Source organism: Dipodomys spectabilis, unplaced genomic scaffold, assembly GCF_019054845.1.
Source record: "Dipodomys spectabilis isolate Male_0828 unplaced genomic scaffold, ASM1905484v1 ptg000067l, whole genome shotgun sequence".
In the NCBI taxonomy this organism is placed as follows: Eukaryota; Metazoa; Chordata; class Mammalia; order Rodentia; family Heteromyidae; genus Dipodomys; species Dipodomys spectabilis.
This window is the reverse complement of record NW_024870744.1, coordinates 5,323,951-5,345,464: the sequence shown is the minus strand read 5'-3', so window position 1 is coordinate 5,345,464 and position 21,514 is coordinate 5,323,951. Positions and strand designations below refer to the sequence as shown.

The 21,514-nt window shown below is 51.1% G+C and overlaps 1 protein-coding gene across 1 annotated transcript in view; it reads right to left on the bottom strand.

Moving 5' to 3' along the window:
• Cfap77 (cilia and flagella associated protein 77) overlaps positions 1-21,514 on the bottom strand; it is a 118,771-nt gene that overhangs the window by 25,725 nt on the left and 71,532 nt on the right. Inside the window, exon 8 of the mRNA XM_042681218.1 lies at positions 260-365. Coding sequence (XP_042537152.1) covers positions 260-365 — 106 coding nt within the window. The remainder of the gene's footprint in view (positions 1-259; positions 366-21,514) is intronic.

Genomic DNA, 21,514 nt, shown 5'->3' with positions numbered 1-21,514 from the left:
GGCTTTGAGCAGAGCGGCCTTTGAATGGTGGTGATCAAATCCGGGGTACCCTGGCAGCAGTGTACAGACCTACAGTAGGGACACGTTACCCCTGGGACCGGGGCAGTCCAGCCTACAAACTGATCATCTTCATAGGCCAGACTCAGTAATACCTGATGGGTTCCTAGCTAGACACAAGACACCACACAAGTGTGGAGTGTGGTGCCAGCCACTTGCATCTCCCCTCTGCAGCCGCCGGCCCTGGGGCTAGGGCGGTTACCTTCTGCTTCTTCTCCAGCTTGATGGCTGCCTGCGTGGCCTTCTGCTCCTGCACCCACAGCTGCTGGTAGCGATGTTGAAGCAGATCGAAGAAGGGCGTCGACGGCCTGGGGGAGGCAAGGCCAGGCAGGGTTAGAGGCCGAGAAAGGAAGGTCAGCCCTCCTCCCTGCAGCCTCCATGTCTAGAGCTCACCCCAAGATTGTGCCAGGCTCTGGCCAGCACCCAAAATCTTGACAGAGGCAAGGCACGTGCATGAGTGCCTACGAGCAGAGCAGCAGAGAGGGCCAAAGCCCCTCTGACACACCTTCCGGGAGGGTGGACCCCGGGGCCGCATGCTTTCTAGGCATGTGTGCTGCCCTTGAAGCACATCCCTATCCCTTTCATCGCTTAACTTACTTTTTTTTTTTTTTTTTTCCGCTTAACTTACTTTTGAGAGGGGATCTCATGTTTTTTTCTTTTGGTTTTGTTTTGTTTTCAGAGCTGAGGAACTCAGGCCTTGCATCTGCCAGGCAAGTGCTCTTCACGAGCTAAATCCCTAACCCCATCATGCTTTTTTGGTCCAAGGTGGGCCTCAGACCTGGATCCTACCACCTCTGCTGCCTAGCTGGGATTATAGGCAGTCACCACTCAGCCTGGCTTTTCATTGGGCCTATACACCAGTTTTTTTTTTAAAATCTTTGAAGTGACGGCCATTGGTTGAAAGTCGTGATATCTCACATTTAGAAAAATGTGAGATTTTCAAGCTGGGTGCTGGTGGCTCACACCTGTCATTTTAGCTACTCAGGAAGCTGAGATCTGAGGATCACGGCTTAAAACCAGCCTGGGCAGGAAAGTTCTTGAGACTTACATCTCCAATTAACCACCAGAAGTCAAAAGTGGAGCTGAGGCTCAAGTGGTATGACACTAGCCTTAAACAAAAGCTCAGGGCCAGCACCCAGGCCCTTAGCTCAGCCCAAAGCCCCAGTACCAGCACACACACACACACTCACACACACACACACACACTCACACACACACACACACACACACACACACACACACACACATACACAAAGGGCTCGTGTCTTGAAACATTCCAGTTCTGATTTTTGGGGGTCTCATGCCAGTTGGCAATAATTGGTTAGCCATGAGATGAGCCTGGGCTGACCCGGCAGTCCTCACGCATGGTCTGGAGGAACTTGAGTTATCGGAGCAGAGGCTCCGTGGCTGTGAAATGCCCAGGTCCCTCACTGAACAGCCAGCAGTGCATCTATAAACACTGGCTCTTTGTTTTCTAGCTCCTTTACCCCTGTGGCGACTTTTATTACTTAATTATTACAAACCCCATGCCCCTGAGCAGCCTAATTTATAGCTGTGCTTTCTAATGACACTACGAGTGTGCGTAATCTCAAAATATCTACCCCAAGAGGCCGGTCCAAGGGAAGGGCTCTCCTCCCGGCAGCCTCTGCTATATCCATCACCAGAACCAGCCCTGGCAGTCCTGCGGCCTGGATGACCGCCTCTGGCCAGAGGTTCTTATTATTGGGAGAGAGAGGCAGGTGGGGCTGGAGCCTGGCACAGCTGCCAAGCTCTGCTCAGATCTAAGGCACTGGCTGGTCTTACTTCTGGTCTGGCTTCTTAACTTGGATAAACAGGAGTGGAGGCTAGAGAGAGAGAGAGGCTAGGACATAAATCAGATTCCCTCACTCCTTCCATTTCTCAGACCAAGTCCAGGAGCACCCAGCCACCTCTCCAAGACATCTGGCCCATCCTCAGATCCTTCCTGGCCTTCCGGGCCCTGTACCTTGCCTAGGGTCTTCTCCTGCCCAACTAGCACACACTTACTTCCCCTCTGCCTTGCAGTGAGTCCTGAATCATGGAAGCCTTAGACCATACAAACCCTATATATAACTATGGAATACTCCTCAGCCATAAAAAGCAATTATTAATACATGACACAGCTCATAGGGGTCTTTAGGTTTTGTTTTTGTCAGTCATGGGGCTTGAACTCTGGGCCTGGATGCTGTCCCTCAGCTCAAGGCTAGCACTCTGCCGCACCACTTCTGGTTTTCTGGTGGTTTATTGGAGATAAGAGTCTCATGGAGGGGCTGGGAAGGTGGCTCAGTGGTAGAACGCTTGCCTTGCATGCATGAGGCCCTAGGTTCGATTCCTCAGCACCACATAAGCAGAAAAAAAAAGACAGAAGTGGCACTGTGGCTCAAGTGGTAGAGCGCTAGCCTTGAGCTGAAGAGCTGAGGGACAGCGCCCAGGCCCAGAGTTCAGGCCCATGACCGGACCCAAAAAAAAAAAAAAGAGTCTCATGGACTTTCCTGCCTGGGCTGGCTTTGAACCATGATCCTTAGTCCTCAGCTTCCTGAGTAGCTAGGATTACAGGTGTGAGCCACCAGCACCCGGCATCTCTACTTTTTTTTTTTTTTGTCGGTTGTAGGGCTTGAACTCTGGGCCTGAGCGCTGTCCCTATGCTCTTCAGCTCAAGGCAAGCACTCTACCCAACACTTGAGCTACAGTGCTACTTCCAGTTTTCTGGTGGTTTATTGGAGATAAGAGTCTCATGGACTTTCCTGCCTGGGCTGGCTTTAACCCATGATCCTTAGTTCTCAGCTTCCTGAGTAGCTAGAATTACAGGTGTGAGCCACTGGTGCCTGGCTTCTCTAGGTTTTTATGCTGAGTGAAAAAGGCTGTTGATTTCATATATATATCATTCTTGAAAATTTCCAGGAAGTAGGGAATGGTGTGAAGGAAGGCTGGTACAGGGTGATCTCTGTGGTAATGGAACAATTTCTTGATTATCTTACACACTTACATGTGTAATAAAGTTGCACAGAACTAGGTTGGGTGAGGTTATTCATGCCTGTAATCTCAGTGACCTGGGAGAAGAAGTGGGAAGATCCAGGACTGAGACTGGTCCTGGGCAAAACATGGAGACCCTATCCAAAAATACCTAAGGCAGAAAAGGACTGGAAATGGGGCTTAAGTGGTAGAGACAGCCTGTTTACCAAGTACAAGGCCTTGAGTTCAACCTCCAGTACTGCCTCAAGAGATATTATGTAAAATATTGTTTGCCAATAAATTTGAAACCTAAACAAAGTGAGTGATTATGCTAGAAAAGTCTGAAAGAGCAAAGCTGGCTAAAGTATACATAGTTTGTTTATTTGTTTGTTTTTATTGGTCCTGGGTCTTGAACTCTGGGCCTGGGCACTGTCCCTCAGCTCTTCAGCTCAGGGTGAGCACTCTATCACTTGAACCACAGCACCACTTCCGGTTTTCTGGTGGCTTATTGGAGATACGAGTCTCATGGACTTTCCTGCCCTGGCTGGCTTTGAACCTTGATCCTCAGGTCTCAACCTCCTGAGTAGCTAGGATGACAGGCGTGAGCCACCAGCGCCTGGCTTTACATATATATAATTTAATATAGCTGAGGAATCAGGCCTGGGCACTCACACATGAGTTCTCCCAACTGTGATACAGAAAACATTCAAGAACATTCTAAAACTTTTAAAACAATGTCTCCACCTCCCCCCTTTTGTCTTTTTGCCGTCTGGGGCTTGCGCTCTCACTTGTTTCTTTCACTCAAGGTGGGTACTCTGCTATTGGAACCACAGCTCCACTTTGGCTTTTTTGGTGGTTAGAGATCAGAGTCTCATGGTCTTTCCTGTTCAGGCTGGCTTTGAACCTCAGTCCTCAGATCTCAGCCTCCTGAATCACTAGGATTATAGGTGTAAGCAGCCAGGACCTGGTTACAAATCAGGTTTTAATTACAAACAGAAATAAAGAGGGTTCACACTGAGTTATACTCAAAGAGCAATGAAAGAAACAATAGAAAACATCACTGAATCCCATGCGCTTTGTGCCAACACACAGAGACACATCTTGGCTGGGAGAGGGCACAGAAATGGGGCCCAGGGTGGGTACAGCTCATTCTCAGCCCCTCCCATTGAGCAGCCAGCATGGAGTGACCACAAATGTGTTTCCCAATGAAGCTGGAAGTTTCCATAATTCTCCTAGCCTGGACGTATTAACCAGTGCAATGGCGTGACAAGTGCCCAGGAAAACAACTTAAAACAAGGAAAGGGCCAGCCAGGCACTAGTGGCTCACACCTGTAATCCTAGCTACTCGGGAGGCTGAGTTCTGAGGATCGCTGTGGGTTTCTTCCTATTTACCTCATAGCAGCCAGGAAGGAGGGAGTGAGACAGAGACAGAGACAGAGAGAGAGAGAGAGAGAGAGAGAGAGAGAGAGAGACAGAGGTGACTATAGAAACAGGCCTTGAGTCTCTGTCCTTCCAATCTCTGCCTCCCAGATAGCTGGGATTACAGATGGAAACTACAATGCTTGGCAGGAAAAGGCAGGAAGCATCTTTAGGATTCACTCTTCTTATTTTCTTCCATATTTATCTTTTGCTGCTATGTTATATGTTCAGTTTGGTTTTGGTTTTGTCGATTGTGGGGCTTAAACTCTGGGCCTGTGCACTGTCCCTCAGCTCTTCAGCTCAAGGCCAACACATTGACCACAGCTGGCTTTGAACCACGATCCTCAGATCTCAGCCTTCTGAGTAGCTAGGATTACAGGTTTGAGCCATCGGCACCCAGCTCAGTTTTTTTTTTTGTTTGTTTTTGTACTGATACTGAGGCTTGAACATAGGGTCTGGCCACTGTCCCTTAACTTTTTTTTTTTTTGGGTCCGGTTGTGGGGCCTGAACTCTGGGCTTGGGTGCTGTCCCTCAGCTCTTCAGCTCAAGGCTAGCGCTCTACCACTTGAGCCACAGCGCCACTTCCGGCTTTTTTCTTTTTGCTTATGTGGTGCTGAGGAATCGAACCCAGGGTCTCATGCATGCAAGGCAAGCACTTTACCACTGAGCCACCTTCCCAGCCCTGTCCCTTAACTTTTTCACTCAAGACTGGCATTCTACCACTAGAGCCACTGCTCCACTTCCAGATTTTTAGTGATTAGTTGGAGATGAGCGTATCATGGGCTTTTCTGCCTGGGCTGGTCTTCGAGCTGAGATCCTCAGTCCTCAGCCTCGTGAGTAACTAGGTATTTTCCCTTTAAAATCAACTTAATTCAAGCCAGGAGATAGTGGCTCATGGCTGTAAACCTAGGTACTCAGGAGCCTGAGAGCTGAGGATTGAGTTTCAAAGCCAGCCTGGGTAGGAAAGTCCATGAGGCTCTTATCTCTAATCAACCACCAAAAAGCCAGAAGCAGAGTTGTGGCTCAAGTGGTAAGGTATTTGCCGTGAGCACAAAAGCTCAGGGACCGTGCCTAGGCTCAAGTTCAAGCCCCAGCACCTGTGCGCACATGCACACACACATACACACGCAAAAGTCAATGAAGTTCTTCATTGTAAAGAAAAGCACCACTATCCCCCATAAAGGTTTTGCCGTGGGCTGAGGCCCCTGTGGTAACAATTATAGTTTTCTCTGAACCTCACTTTTGAGGGGGTGGAGGAGTTCACAGAGAAGAGCTTAATTATTCATCCTCACTAAGTGAACATGGAAAAGGGAAGCAGAGGCCCAGATTGGTCAAAGAGCTTTCCCAGGGTCACCTGGCCACATCCACAGCAAAGCCCAGACTCCCAGCCCTCGGGCTACGGCGTCTCCAGTGCAGAGAATCCAGCTCCCCATACACAAAGGGCAGGCGGCTTAGGCTGACAAGGCTGTGCAGCTGGCCAGCTGCAGACAGAGGCCAAATGCAGGGGCCTGGCGATCCTCAGACTTTCCCAGCAACTGTCCTCTCACCAGACCCTGCAGCATCCCTGTCCCTGCCTTCCCATGGCTCAAGCTGCTCAAGCCGCTGAGGCTTTGGGGAAATGCATAGTGATTGATTTCTATCTGACCCCTGGGCTTCTCGCTGCCAGGGTCTGCGGGGAGCGTCTGGTGGGGGGTGGTTAGCATGGGCCTTTGCAAAGCCTCAGGCCCAGCTGCCTCCTGGCGCTTTTAGTGCTGCAGGCTTCTCTGGGGGGCCCGCATGCTAGGCAAGATCAAGAGTGCCTGCCACAGTGTCCCCTTTCCCATCTGGCTCTGGGAAGTTTGGCCCTGATGGTACCTGTGTCTCAGCTTCTTGAGTAGCTAGGTTCACAGGCGTGAGCCACTGGTATGGATGGCCTGTGGTTTCATGGCTGGGGGTGACCACTGGCCTGTCTGCTTGTCCTGCTTTGTGCTCAGGAGTGGTGGAAAGGCATGAATGGTGCGAATGTGCTGCTTGGACTGGCTGGAAGACTTTCCTATGTAGGAAAGTTTCTGAGGTGTTGATTCTCCGCGGGGACCATCGGGGGTCTCAGGCTGCGGGGTTTCTGTCTGCCGTTTCTGCTGGTCTAAAGCCAGCCCTGGGCTAGCCTGGGCACTCCCTCTGGCAAGGTGGCCATCTCCACACTGCTGCAGCTGCCCTGTTAAGAGCCTGACAAATCACCTGTTACCCAACCCTCTGAAAAGCTCCCGTTCACAGCCACACCTCGTCACTAAGTCTAAGAGAGCAGAAAATAGGGAGTAAAATAAAAATCAGCTCCTACTCTGGAGGGATGTTGGAGAACTTCCGATTAGTTTCATCAAATCTATCCTCCAGGCTTGGCGACGGATGCCCCAGACCAAGGGTTCCGAGGGACACAAAAGAGAAATGGAAATGATCATTTGCAAACATGAGGCTGACACGTGCGGTGCGGTGTGGCACGGGGTGGGCAGGCCGAGGTGGGGGCTGACAGCTCTGATTTGCCCAGGCCCGCCGCTGTCTGCCAAGAACGCTCTGTGGATTACAGGAGCCCCTTTCATGCAAGTCGTCTTCATCTGCCAGGCTCATTAAAACTTCTCAGAGCGGGAGAAGTTGGCGGGAGAGAGGAGGGCGGAGGCTCCTCGAGAGGGACGGGAGGTACACATTTGTTGAAAGGCGTTTCAGAAGGGAGCTTCAGGTCTGACAAACTGGATTTCAGTTCGCCTCTCCCATTCGCAGTGGGCTAAAATAATTGGTCATCAGTGACTACTAATTCAGTTTAGTAGCCAGAGGCGATTTTTTTTTCTTCCTGGAAAATCAATGACAGCACGGAGGTCTGAGCAACGCAGTTCCACTCAAGACGGGAGCCTTTCTTTGGTCATGTGCCTTCCAGTGAGAGACAGCTATTTTGTTAAAATAAAATTAAAATCCATCTCTTAGGTGCCGGCGGTCTCGGCTCCCTGGGGGCGGAGGAGGTGCTGGCTTGGCATCCGCACACCCTCAAGGGATACAGGGGACCGGCTGGGCGCCCTCAGAAGGGGACCTGATGGAGCTCCATGCGCTTCTGGAGGAGGAAGAGGCTGGCAGGCTGGTTTCTCTCAGAGTGCTGATCAAAACCCAGCCATGGGGGCTGGGAAGGTGGCTCAGTGGTAGAGCGCTTGCCTTGCATGCATGAAGCCCTGGGTTCGACTCCTCAGCACCACATAATCAAAAAGAAAAAAGCTGGAAGTGGTGCTATGGCTCAAGTGGTAGAGTGCTTGCCTTGAGCTGAGGAGCTGAGGGACAGCGCCCAGGCCCAGAGTTCAAGCCCTATGACTGACAAAACAACAACAACAACAAAAACCTAGCCAGATACCAGTGGCTCATGCCTATAATCCTAACTACTCAGGAGGCTGAGATCTGAGGGCTGAGGTTCAAAGACAGCCAGAGCAGGGAAGTCTGTGAAATTATTTTCAATTCATCAGTAAAAAGCTGGAGGTGGCAGTGTGGCTCAACTGGTAGAGTACCAGCCTTGAGTGAAGAAGCTGAGGGACAGTGGCCAGGCCCTGGGTTGAAACCCAAAACAAACAGAAACACAGCCTGTAGCCAATGTGGCACCTCCTGTCCCTCCTCTGGGACCCCCCACGCTGAGCTTGAGCTTTGGATTTGCCCCACCCCCATGGATGGCACCACAGCTGGCTCAGGAAGGAATGCTTTTCCTTTCGGTTTCCCAAATGGGCTCAGGTCTGACTGCCAAGAAGTATTTATAGAGCCCCTCACTCCTGATTTTCTTTTTTTTTTTTAAATTTTATTTTATTTTATTTGAGAACATACTGTACAGAGGGGTTACAATTACATGGGCAGGATAATGCATACATTTCTTACCAAGCATTGCAGCCTCCTCCTTTGTTTACCCTTCACCTCCCTTCCCAGCCTCCCCCCTCCCCCCCACCCAATCATACCCCCCTCCCTCCCCCCAACACCGACATTGTAAAGCTGGTTTTGACATGACATTTTGTACTTCTCATTGTTGCAACAGGTCCGCCTGAATCCTTAAACGACTTCCTGATTTTCTAAATGATTTGGAATAAATTTCCCTCCACACTACCAAGACTACTGCTAAGTCCTTTGTCTTGTGTGTGGTGTAACTGGCATTTGAACTCAGAACTTTGCATTTGCTGGACAGGAACTTTACCACTTGTGCCAAACCTCCTTTTTTTGTGATAGTCCTGGGGTTTGAGCTCAGGGCCTAAGTGCTGCTCCTGAGCTTTTTTGCTCAAGGCTAGCGCTCTACCACTTGACTCACAGCTCCATGGTGTGTGTGTGTGTGTGTGTGCGCGCGCGCACACACACACACACACACACACACACACACACACACACACACACACGCACTTAATTAGAGATAAGAGACTCATGGACTTTTCTGCCTGAGCTGGCTTCAAATCATGATCCTGAGAGCTCAGCCAGCCTCTTGAATAGCTAGGAATATAGATGTGAGACTCCAGTGCTCTACTCTTTCATTTAAAATAACTAAATAAATGAGGGGCTGGGAAGGTGCTTGCATACACAAGTTCCTGGGTTTGATTCCTCAGCACCACATAAGCAGAAAAAGCCGGAAGTGGTGCTATGGCTCAAGTGGTAGAGCTCTAGCTTTGAGCTGAAGAGCTGAGGAACAGTGCCCAGGCCTAGAGTTCAGGCCCCATGACCACCAAGGTCTTTGCCTCCAGTGAAGGGAGGGAGGAGGAAAGAATGAATTGCTGTCTTTAGAGAAGGCTTCTCCTTGAATTTGCCTTGTCTCCACCATTGCCCATTGCCTTAGCTCTGCCCCTATTCTCTTGTAGGCTTATGAATTTGTAACTCTAGGCCCTGGGTCTCTGCCTTTTTTTCCTTTTATTTATTTTTTGGCATTGGGGTTCGAACTCAGGGCCTTTCGTTTGCTGAGCATATACTCCGCCGCTTGAACCATAAGCAGTCCTTTCTGTTTTCCTTATTTTCCCAAAGGCTTGTTTTTTTCCCCTCAGGCTGGCCTGGACCGTACTCCTCCTATTTATGCTTTCCACATAGCTAGAATAACCAGAATGTACCACTATGCCCAGCTTTTTCTTGGTTCAGATAGAGGTCTTTTACACTTTTTGCCTAACCTGACCTTAAATCTGTACTTCTTAAACAACATCTACGGTCTGTTTCTCTTCCCCAGAGCTCAGAGACCTATCACAGGTGAGTCTACCCCATTGTTTCTGGTAGAGAGGTGGGGATGTGCGGTCCATGGGAACAGGCACGGTGGGGAGCCTTTGTGGAGTCTGGAGCTTTCTGGCTTCCATTCCTCCATGGTCCAAGTGGACCTCCCAAAACATGGGTTGGAAACTTGGACCTCAAATTCACAGGCTGATGGCACTGGCAGGAGGGGCCTTTGGATGGTGGTTAGGGTTTGATGAAGCTGTGAGGGGGTTGGTGGCCTCACAGGAAGAGCAAGAGAGACTTGGGCTGCCTCTGTCCCCCTGCAATGCCCTGTATGACACTGCGGGGCTACAGGAAGGCCTCACCAGACGCCAGCGCCATGAACCACGCATCCAGAACCACAAGCCAGAAACTTGTCTATCTGCATCAGTCTCCTGCCTCGGGTGTTCAATTAAACCAACAGAGCGCCAGTAAGACACCCCTCGGCCTTCCCGTTTGATCTGTGCACATAAGGAGAGTGAGGGACGCAGGAGGGGAGTGAGGAGAGGAAATCTTTCAAAGCCTCCGCTGGATTCGGGAAACATGGTGCCTGAGCCCCAAGACACTTCCTGGGGCACAAAATAGGTCTTCATTTCTTTTCAACCCAGATTGTAGTAAATGAGCTGGCTTGGATTATTGGGGTTTGGATTCAGGGCTTCACAGTTGCTAGGCAGGTACTCTACTGCTTGAGTCACACCCTCAGCACCCCACCCTCTATTTTTAGTTATTGTTCAGATAAGGTCCCTGTTGGGGCTAGCCTCGGACCACAGTGGGCCACACCCAGCTTGTTGAGGTGATTCCAGGCTAGCCTGGAATCTTATTATTATTATTATTTATTTATTTTTTTTGGTTGGTCATGGGGCCTGAACTCTAGGCCTGGGCGCTGTCCCTCAGCTCTTCAGCTCAGGGTAGCACTCTACCACTTGAGCCACAGTACCACTTGTGACTTTTTCTGCTTATGTGGTGCTGAGCAATAGAGCCCAGGGCCTCATGCATGCAAGGCAAGTGCTCTACCACTGAGTCACCTTCCCAGACCCTAGCCTTGAATCTTAATCCTATTCTAGCTGAGATTACAGGCATCAGCCACTGTGGCCAGCCACAGCATTGTATCTATTCCTGTGCCAGCAGAGCCAGAAAATACCTGAAGAGTTGAAGTAACTCCATTTTGAGGCAGCGGCCATTCTGTCATTTATGTTAAATTATGAGTGACCCAGAGCAAACATAAATTCCAGGAATATCTGTGTCGAAGTTAACCAGAGCTCACATAAATCCCAAGGACAGTTATCTGTGGCCACAAACTCCCCTCACTTCACAGATACCCCCTGCCCTTTATTGCCCTGGCCCAAACGGTCTGATCACCCCCTATCACCCCTTATCGCCCTAGAATGTCCTGTTAACACATCTGGTTGCTGTAACTTTGTGGTTTTGCCTTTTTAAGCCCTGTGAAATTTCAGCTCAGGGCCTTCCTCCTAAGCTCCGCTGAGTCGGTGTGTAGGATGAAGCCGGAGCTGCAGCCTGCCTGAATAAAGCCTTGCTTTTGCATTTCAGAACGTCTGACTCTCGGTGGTCTTCTTGGTGCGGGTACTGCAACGAGGTACAGGTACAACATACCCTTTTCTTTTCTACATGGAGGGAAGGACCCACAAAGACCAGAGCACCCAGGGTCTGCAGGAGCACCCAGGGTCTGCAACCCTGAGGGCGCGGCTCCCACACACCTAGGGCATGGGCCCTGAACCACGATCAGAAGTCTGACAACACGATCTCTCTGCCCTCCTGATGCCCATGCCACTCTCAGATGAGGAAGTGAAGAATCTCAGCCAGGTGCAGTGGCTCACACCTGTAATCCCAGCTACTCAGGAGGCTATCTGAGGATGGAGGTTGGTTTGAAGCCAGTCCAGGCAGAATAGTCTCTGAGACTGTTATTTATAATTAGTCACCAAACAGCCAGAAGTGGAGGTGCGGCTCAAGTAGTAGAGCATCAGCCTTGAGAGAAAAGGCTAAGGGCTGCACCCAGGTCCTGAGTTCAAGCCCCAGGATTGGTGCATGTGCGCATGCACACAAGTAGGACCCTCTAGCCTGGGTGAGGCCAATGAACCCACATTTTAACAGGGTGCACCCTAAACCCGTGATCCTAGCAGAGGCACCCCTGAACCTTTGTGGACTGCAGCTCTGAGCCTTTCCTGTGCGGAGGAATCTCTGCAGGCCCCCGTGCCCCGTCTCCAGTAGAGGCATTGAATGGGACGGTTGACTGGCCAGCTCCGCCCCCGGGCGCCCCCGGGCAGCTGCTGTCCACCCCTCCCACCACCCGCCTCTTTTCTGCTTGTCCTGCCTTTGCTCCAGGGCCTGGATTCCTGAGGGCCACTGAGGGGGCAGGGAGCGCCCAGAGCCTCCCTGACAGGGCTCTGAAGGCTAATTAGGCACGGGACCTCAGGGCTGGCCATTCTTTCTTAATTGTTTGTGGTTACAACACAAAAGCTAATGACTGCTGGGTTACAGCTCAGCCCTGACTTCTAAATTTGTCTAAGAGCTCATTTGCATTTGTTAACAATTTTCACAAGGGCGAATTCAATTAGTGACTCCAACACTGGGGCCTAGCTGCAGGGGGCGGGGGGGGGGGGGGGGAAGAGAGGGGGAGATGGTGGGGGGGAAGTAACTGAGAAAATCTAAGTTGTGACCACTGGGTGGTGGGTGGGGAGGGAGGGTAAAGGTGAGAGGCCTTGGGGCATCCAGACTGGGAAGAGAAACTAAGAGAAGGAACGACGGCTGGATGGTTGGACTTTGCCAAAGCAGGAAGAACAGCACGGGGGCCTGCTTCTTCCAGGCACTGCCCAACTCCCAGTCCTCCCACAGGACCCTTACTGCTACACTAGTGAGGTGGAATTGCAGAGATGGGCCCCTGGGGGCAGGGGTAGCGTGGGAGGCAGTCCCCGGTCACCTGCCCAGGAAAGTCACAGCTGTGTATCCGCTCTACAGGGGCTTGTTTCCTGGAGGACATTCAACATGATGGACAAGGTACTGCGACTCATGACTGTAATCCCAACTATTCAGAAAATTACCAGGAGGACTTCAGTTCAAGACTAGCCTGGGCAAGAAATTCATAAGACAACCCCCCCCCCCCCCACACACACACACTGGAGCTGTGTGTGCCCCATCCCACTCGGTAGCTAGAGTTGGTGGTACGGGCTGGGAAGGTGGTTCAGTGGTAGAGGGCTTGCCTTGCATGCCTGAGGCCCTGGGTTCGATTCCTCAGCACCACATAAACAAAAAGAAAAAAGCTGGAAGTGGAGCTGTGGCTCAAGTGGTAGAGCACTAGCCTTGAGCTGAGGAGCTGAGGGACAGCGCGCAGGCCTAGAGTTCAGGCCCCACGACCGGACCCTCCCCCCCCAAAAAAATAGAGTTGGTGGTACCCAGCTGTCCTTCCAGCTGTTCTGGAAGCATGAGTAGGGGGCTCATGGTTCAAGCTGGATGGGGCACAAAGCAAAACCTAATTAGAACAGTGTCGTGAACCAGCTGGGGGTGTGGCTCAAGCAGCAGATGCCTCCTTCAAACCCCAGGATGGGTCCTTTAAAAAAAAAAAAAGGGACGTGCTATATCCAAGGTGGTGGGCCAAGGCCCCCAATGCAAACGTGCTGAGTGAAAACATATGCTGCTGTGCAAAAGGACTCAAGGAGGGGATCACACTGGGACTAGCAAGTCTCCTAACAGGTGACATACACAAACAGTGTAAAGTGAAGGTCTGCCTTGAATCACAGTGCCAGCTCAGGCCGGGTTTAAGGCCAGGGGGGCACACAGGGGTGTCCCTCTGTGTTTATATGTTATAGTCTCTTCTTTTTCTTTTTGTCGGGCATGTGGTTTGAACTCAAGACTTGGGTGCTGTGTCTGAGCTCTTTTTGCTCAAGGCTATTGCTCTCACACTCTGAGCCAACGGCTCCACCTCCAGTTTTCTGGTGGTTCATTGGAGATGAGTCTCATGGACTTTCCTGCCCTGACTGGCTTTGAACCGTGGTGCCCAGATCTCAGCTTCCTGAGTAGCTAGGATGACAGGCGTGAACCATCAGTGCCCACCTATATTGTTTCTTTAAAAACAAAAGAAAGGACTAGAAGTGAATCCCAGCATGCGATGGTGTCTGTTGAATCTAAGAGGTGAGTTTCTGCAAGTCAGTTCTATAGATTCTGAACTTGTTTGCTTAGAAAGAGAAGTTTCCAGGAATTTCTCTAATAAACACAAAAGAAAGTGTTGGTAAAAATGTCTGCTCCTTAAACAAGCATTTGTGCCTGGTGTATTTTGGCTGATTAAAATACCACCCCCCTTCTTGTGCCAGCTGGGTTTTAACTCAGTGTCTTGCTAGGCAAGTCCAAGATCTTCCTATTTCTGTCTTCAGCATTGCTGGGATTATAGGCATAAGTCACTGTGTTCAGCACAGAGGCGAGACCACGGGTCCGAGCTAGAAGAGGATCAATTCCTGTTTCAGGTCACCTAGTTTTTGGTAACTTCTCACAGGAGCCCTGGGAAAGGAATCAACATGTCTCAACAGATGTGGCTAAAGCTTAGAGCCCAGACCCGAGGTGGCCACGTCCTATGTCCTTCAGCCCAAACATGTGGCATGGCCATTTTTTCCATGTAGGCAGCCAACGAGCATTCATAGAGAGCCTACTGTAGCCCATGCATGCACTAGGCACCACGACCCCCCGGTGCACAAGAGCCCCATGGAGGCTGGTGGGGAGGACAGGAGATGGAGGATGAGGAGCCTCGGAAGGGAGGGGAGCCATGCCGGGCAGGGCAGAGGCGGGGAAGTGTATCTGGGTTGGAGGGAGAAGCAGGGCGAGGCTGGAGGCAGGAGGAACAGGGACTGAGGCTCGGTGAGGCTCAGGAGGTTTCGAGTAGAGGCACTCAGGACCTGGAGTTCCCACAGTGCCCTTCACACATGGATCCTGCTGCCTCTGCCCACCTGGAAACTGCGCCACACTGTCCCTAGACACTGTCGGTGCCATCTTCCCTCTCTGTGCCCAGCACTGGTGGGTACTAAGCAAACATGCCGTAGGATGCAGGTGAGGGAGGGTTTAAAACAAACGCCAACACAGCCACCGCCCAACTGCACGATCATAGACCTGCATCCCCGGGCCTCAGTTTCCCCTTCTGTCAAATGAGGATAAGAGCCTATAGGGCTGCTCTGGAGATCTTGTGCTATGTTGGGAGTGACACAGCCATGAAACTGGAGAAACTGGAAACGGGTCTCATCATCATCATCATCATCATCATCATCATCATCATCATCATCATCATCATCATCATCATCCTTAATCAAAACGAACCCAGGGCGCTGAGGTTTCCAGCATCTACCACCACCTCCAATCAGCCTCTCAGCGGATCCAGATGGCACCTTCCAGCTTCAGTCCTGCTTGGCTGAGCCCAGTGGTGCCGGCTTGGCTGGGGGGCGGGGGTTCCATGCTGGTGTGATGCTGGTGGAGCCCAGCTCCAGCAAAAACAAAGCAGAGCTGGACGTGACTGGAGAGGCCCCAGGGGGCGCAGCAGCTCGTTAGTGCTGACCTTGGCACCCAGGAGTTCCTGATGGATGGGGTTCGGGTCTGGACAGGCCTTGGGGGAGCTGCAGCTCCATCTATTATGGGCCCATCAGCTCCGACCCAAGCCCTGCCGGTCCCCCATGCTGTAAGTGAGCGCCAGGCCAGGAATAAATCTCTGTGTGGGCCACAGGAGAACCAAAGGGAACAAGGGAAAGCATGAAAAATGTCTCCATCCTGCCTCTGGAAGAGGAAGCAGCAGCAGGAGCTTAGGGGGTCCGGGGAGATGCCAGGGCAGACAGGCCCCCACCCCAGAGAGATCTGGCTTCCTTCCAGAATGCCAGCTCCTTTCAGCCAGCACCCTGAGACTAGGTCGATAAAACTCCCTTGACACTGAGTATGGTGCATCCACCTGTAATCCCAGCACTTGGCAGGCTGTGGCAGGTAGATCATGAGTTCCAGGCCAACCTGGGATACATGTGAGACCCAAGTTTATAGAAAGAGGTATGAGGGGTGCCTTGTGTCTCAGTGGGACACGGCTGCACCAGACTAGGGTGCAGTCAACAGAGCCACATCCTCAATCCACCCATCCATCTTGTCACCTTTCAAGACAACCTCTCCACACCTCAGTTTCCATCAGCTTCAATGAAGGGGACAGGCACCTGCTTCAGAGAACTGCTGGGTGGATGGATAGAGCTGCTGGGGGAAGGGGGGTGCAGTCCCTATCCTTGCGAGTCACAATTGGCTGCTGAGTGCTATGGCTGCTCACTTCAACTGCCCCACCCCACAGCTCGGGGTGGCCCATCAGGGACAGAGGTTGGGAGGAGGAAGGGCTTCCAGGCTTCCTCATAGATGGGAAGGTATGGTTCCAAATTTGGCAAGTAAGTCTCTGCACCTCAGTTTTCCCATCAATAAAACCGGGCGATGATCTGCACTCAGTGGCAGTGAGTGCATTTAAGGAGCTAGTGCAGGCGTGAAGATCAATGCTGCACCGCGGGTCATCCAGAGCACTGTGTGGACATCACCCTCCACAGGTCCTTGTTTGATCTCCCCTCACCCCCCCCCCCACCAGTGAGCAGGACTCACTTCCTGTCTTGCTCTCTGTACACAGAGGTCATGTGCGCCTCTGACAGGTCCCCTCTGATATACTCTCCAGCTTCTAGACTTTTCTCCTGAACGGACAGTGTCCTGCTTTTTTGTATTTTTTTGGTGCCAGTATTGGGGCTTGAACTCAGGGTCTTGGGGGCTCTCCCTTAGCATTTTCTCTCAAGATGGGCACTCTACCACTTGCCACGGGTCAACTTTTGGATTTTTGGTGGTTAACTGGAAGTGAGAGTCTCGCAGACTTTCCTGCCCAGGCTGGCTTCGAACCTTGATCCTCAGATCTCAGCCGTCTGAGCTACCAGCACCCAGCATGTCCTGCACTTTTTAAAAAATTTAATGCTATAAGTAGGACCTAAGCAGCACATTGAACATGGAGGTTACTTCCTTCATTTGGGAACTGTTACCTCTATGAACACAGCCAAGGAACACAGTCTTTGTGGGGCCGTCAGGGCCCTGCTCTGTCATAAAATTAGCAGAAGTGGATGGAGGGCAAGGACCCTGCAGAGTCTGCTAATAACATAGGACTCTTCGGCTCTGCTATTCCTTTTCTGTATCTCCTCTCTCTGTCTCTCTCTCTCTGTATCTTTCTGTGTTCTAGTCCTGGCTTGAGCTCGGGCCCTGGTCACTATCCCTGAGCTGTCTTGCTCAAAGCTAATTCTCTACCACCTAGCCACAGCTCCATTTCCAGCTCTTTGGTTGTTAATTGGAGATAAGAGTCTCATGGACTTTCCTGCCTGAGCTGGCTTTGAACTGTGATGCTCAGGTTTCACTCTCCTGAATAGCTAAGATTATATTCATGAGCCACCCACGCCCAGCTTGGATCTCTTTATTTTTAATTACTGTCCCAAGGTCTGGGTAACAAACTCACCCAGTTCCAGGCATGGTAGTGGGCTCTGGCAATATATGTATATATAATATACAATATGATATACATATGGTATATAACACACAAACTATAAAACTTAGATAATTTTGGGGACAGAGTGCAGGGCCTCACTCTACCACGGAGCCACACCCTGGTCCCTGCGGGTGACTGAAACCACCACCCAGTGCCCCTGCCGAGCAGTGCAGTGGGCGGCTGGCATGGACTGGGGAGCAGGTGGTGGCTCCCAGGCCCAGCCTTCCCCAGTTCTCGCTGCGCCCCCTTGTGGTCAGCCCAGTTCGGCTCACGGCTGCCGGCGTGGCCGTCTTGGGAAGGGACGGATTGCTGGGGTTCTGGCCACCAAGTCTAGGCCCAGACTGATGAATGGGGCGGCTGTAAATTTGTAAAATGCATCAGTGTGGCAGGGAGATTCAACACCCTGTCAGGGAGCAAGCTTTTTTTTTTTTAACAGCCTGAAAATTTCCTCCATCCTTCACGCATGTCACTGTCAGGCGGGTGACATGTGACTGCAGGAAGTCCCTGCGCTTCCATCTTCTCTCCATGGACAGCACTAAGGCCGGGACTAAAGGTTCTGTGGAAGATGCCTTTTGCTACTGGCCTAACATTCAGCTCTGGATGTGACCAGCTGATCACGAATTCACTCAGCAAACATTTACTCAGGGCCTCTTCAGCAAAGGCACTAACTGTGGTCAGCACTAAGTACTGGGGTGAACAGATGCAGGCCCAAAGCACTCAGTGTGTCAAAGGAATCAGTCTACTAGGAAGACACTGAAAGTAAAAGAAATGACCTGCTTGGGAGATGGGGTGCGAGGTCCCCAAAGGCCCATGTGCTAAAAGGCCTGAGGCCCCCATGGCTACGCTGGGAGGTGGTAGGACCTTTAAGAGGTAGAACTAGCTGGAGGTGAGCTCTAGAAGGGATACTGCAGCCTGGTCCTCCTCCTCCTCTCCTCTCTGTTCCCCTCCTCCCTGTGGGGGGAGCAGGCTCCACCCCACAATGCCATCCCACCACAGGCCCAAAGCCACAGCCCAACTGCTCAGGGGCCAGCACCTCTGCAAGCCTGAGCCCAACAAACCTTTCCTCCTGTTAAGCTGATTACCTGAGGCATTTTGTTATACCCACAGAAAGCTGACCGACCAATGACACAACAAAAGGGAAGCTGAGGGCTGGGAATGTGGTGTAGTGGGTAGAGTGCTTCCCCAGTATGCATGAAGCCCTGGGTTTAATTCCTCAGCACCACATACACAGAAAAAGCTGAAAGCGGTGCTGCGGCTCTCAAGTGGTAGAGTGCTAGCCTTGAGCCAGAGAAGCTCAGGGACAGCGTCCAGGCCCAGAGTTCAAGCCTCAGGATTGGCAAAAAAAAAAGGAAGCTCAATGGATGCTTTAAATATTTTCAGATTGTGTTCTAAAGACCTGAGAAAAAAATGACAGACCCTGTCCTGTCTCATAACCTCTTTCAGGGCAGGAAAAACTGGGGGTACTCCCTCTAGTGATGGCCCCTCAACCCTCGATGGACGAGGCAATCCTTGCTGTAGCCAGTCTCCCAGGCAAGCAATTCCCTTTCTCTGACCCTCAGTCTTCCCTTCTGCAGATGGGGATGAAGAATTGCAAGCAGGTGCTCAGCAAGCTGCCCTGTTGCTCACAGAGGGCGCACCTGTGGTGGTTTCTGACATGTAACCCCAACAGTACACAGCAGCACTATGCATTCATCTGGCCTGTGCCACACGCCAATGCTTGGGCTGCTTGCTCGCTGACAGAATGATGGAATCCTCCTGCTGGTAATTCTGCCCACAGTGTAGCACGTGGCTCGTAAGCAGGGCGGTGGCAGAGCCCTGGGTCCCCAGGATCCACCTGGAACACCAGCTGTTCCCAGCGCCGTGGCTCCGGGCTCGGGGCTCAGCTCCTGTATCCCTGACTCACTGTAACTGACAATGCTCTGCCAATTACAAGCAGTAACAATTAAGATGTGCCGGGGGCATTTGCAAACACTTATTAAAATACATCAATAATTAAGCGCTCCTTTAATAGTTTCATGTCTGGCCTCCAGACATATCTGTGTTTGGACCCTGGGTCGCCGTGTGCTTTGAGATCTGGGTTAGGGCCTTACACGCTGGTAATGAGAATTTAAAATTCTTCCCTGACTAGAATTCTGAGGTCTGAGTGAACAGGAGCGGGGAGGGGGTGTGGCTCTGCCCAGATGCTGGATTCCAGAGGGGCTGCCTTCCCAGCTGTGCCAACAGGCTGGAAATCAACCCAGCTCCCCACTGTGCGGCCACAGCCCCTCCCTTCCCACATAGGTGTGTGCCCGTGGGAAAGACATGGGCATTAGCACTAGGGTGTGTAAATGTCCACGTCATTCAACACAAGTGATAGCTCCACGCTAAGAGCTCAAGACCAAGGCCTACACCAGCACAGGGAACTCTGTGTCTCCCCAAATGATGCACAAAAGGTAAAGGAGAGGGGGAGGGGGAGGGGAGTGTGTGTGTGTGTGTGTGTGTGTGTGTGTGTGTGTGTGTGTGTGAAGCGGGATAAAACAAGGAAGAAAACACTGTTCAAAATGAAATGTACTCATACCTTACATATGTACCTGTAACCTCTCTGTACATCACCTTTACAATAAAATAAAATTTAAATAGGGAAGGGAGAGGAGCCAGGCCAGGAGAGCCCCTCCTGCCCCAAGCCCCCACCCCCAGCCCCAGAGAGGCCCCGCCCCCAGAGAGGCCCTGCCCCTGGCACCACCTAGGGCTCTGTCTAGAGAAGCAAGAAGTCCAGCCTTTTCCAAACTGGTGCTAGGGATGGAAGCCAGGGCCTGTGGGAGATCCCACAGCAGGTGCCCAGGCACTGAGGCCCTGGGAACTGGGAGCTGGAAGCTGGGAGGGAAGTAATCGGGTAATTATTACTATTGTTATTCTTTTTGTTTTGTTTTTGTTTTTTTGGGTCCGGTTGTGGGGCCTGAACTCTGGGCCTGGGCGCTGTCCCTCAGCTCTTCAGCTCAAGGCTAGCACTCTACCACTTGAGCCACAGCGCCACTTCCGGCTTTTTTACTTTTTGCTTATGTGGTTCTGAGGAATCGAACCCAGGGCCTCAGGCATGCAAGGCAAGTGCTCTACCACTGAGCCACCTTCCTAGCCCCTATTACTATTGTTATTATCATGATTGTTATTTTGACATGTCTTATACCAAGAATTTATTTTTATTTTTATTTTTTGCCAGTCCTGGGGCTTGAACTCAGGGCCTTGGCACTGTCCCTAAGTTACTTTTACTCAAGGCTAGCATTTTACCACTTGAGCCACAGCACCACTTCTGGCTTTTTTCTGTGTATGTGGTAATGAGGAATTGAACCCAGGGCTTCATGCATGCTAGGCAAGCACTCTACCACTGAGCCACCTTCCCAGCCTGAGTTTACTTTTTAAATTATGGTGGGTTGTTTGTGCCAGTACTGGGGCTTGAACTGAGGGCCTCATGTCTGTGAACACATCTGTACTTCTGCATGAATGGTGAACGTTTGTTTCTTTTTTATTAGACCAAATCATCCTCAAGGATTCCTCGGGAGTCGAGTATAATCAGATTTGGTTTTTAACATGCTTTTAAAGTAAAGAAATAAATACAATCAAAGCGTATAAAAGGCAATCATTAGGGACTGGGCATGGCCACATAACTTCAAAGTAATAGTTCCATTATGGGGAGGGGCGCTGGGCTTGGGGCCCGGCCCCTTCCTTTCCATTGGAAGGGTGAAGGGTTGCCGGGAGAGCTGGGCATCTCAGTAAAAGCTTTTGCAGCTACCATTTAACCTCCATTTATGAAGAAATAAAGCGAAATGATACCGATTCAGCCAGCTTGGGGGGAGGCTGTGTTCGGTAAAAGCCCTGTTCCTGCCATTTGCTAAGTGGCCTGTCACTTTGGGAAGGGCTGTTGTTGATAAAGATAAAGCTTTATAGCCCTGGTATTCGCTGGTTACCACAACCTAATGTAGCATTTTCATTTTGGAGCAATTATTGTTAATGTCTGCCACGAAAATTGTCATTAAATACCATTTTAAAATCCATTCAATTTACATATGCAAAGCCCACTCTCTATCCTAGAAAATAGAACTCGCCCTTCATCATACACTCGCCCTGGAATTTCACCCGCTCAGTTTTATAGCAACTTAAGATTTTATATCAGAAGCTGATGATAATGCATGTCCCTTCCCAGCTTGTCTGACAGCAGCGGCTCCAGGGAAAACTGTAGCCTCAGGACCCCAAACTGGGGATGGGCTTTTGGAGGAGGGGGTGGTACTAGGGCTTGAACTCAGGGTCTGAGTGCTGTCCCTTAACATTTTTCATTCAAGGCATTCTAATGTTTGAGTCATA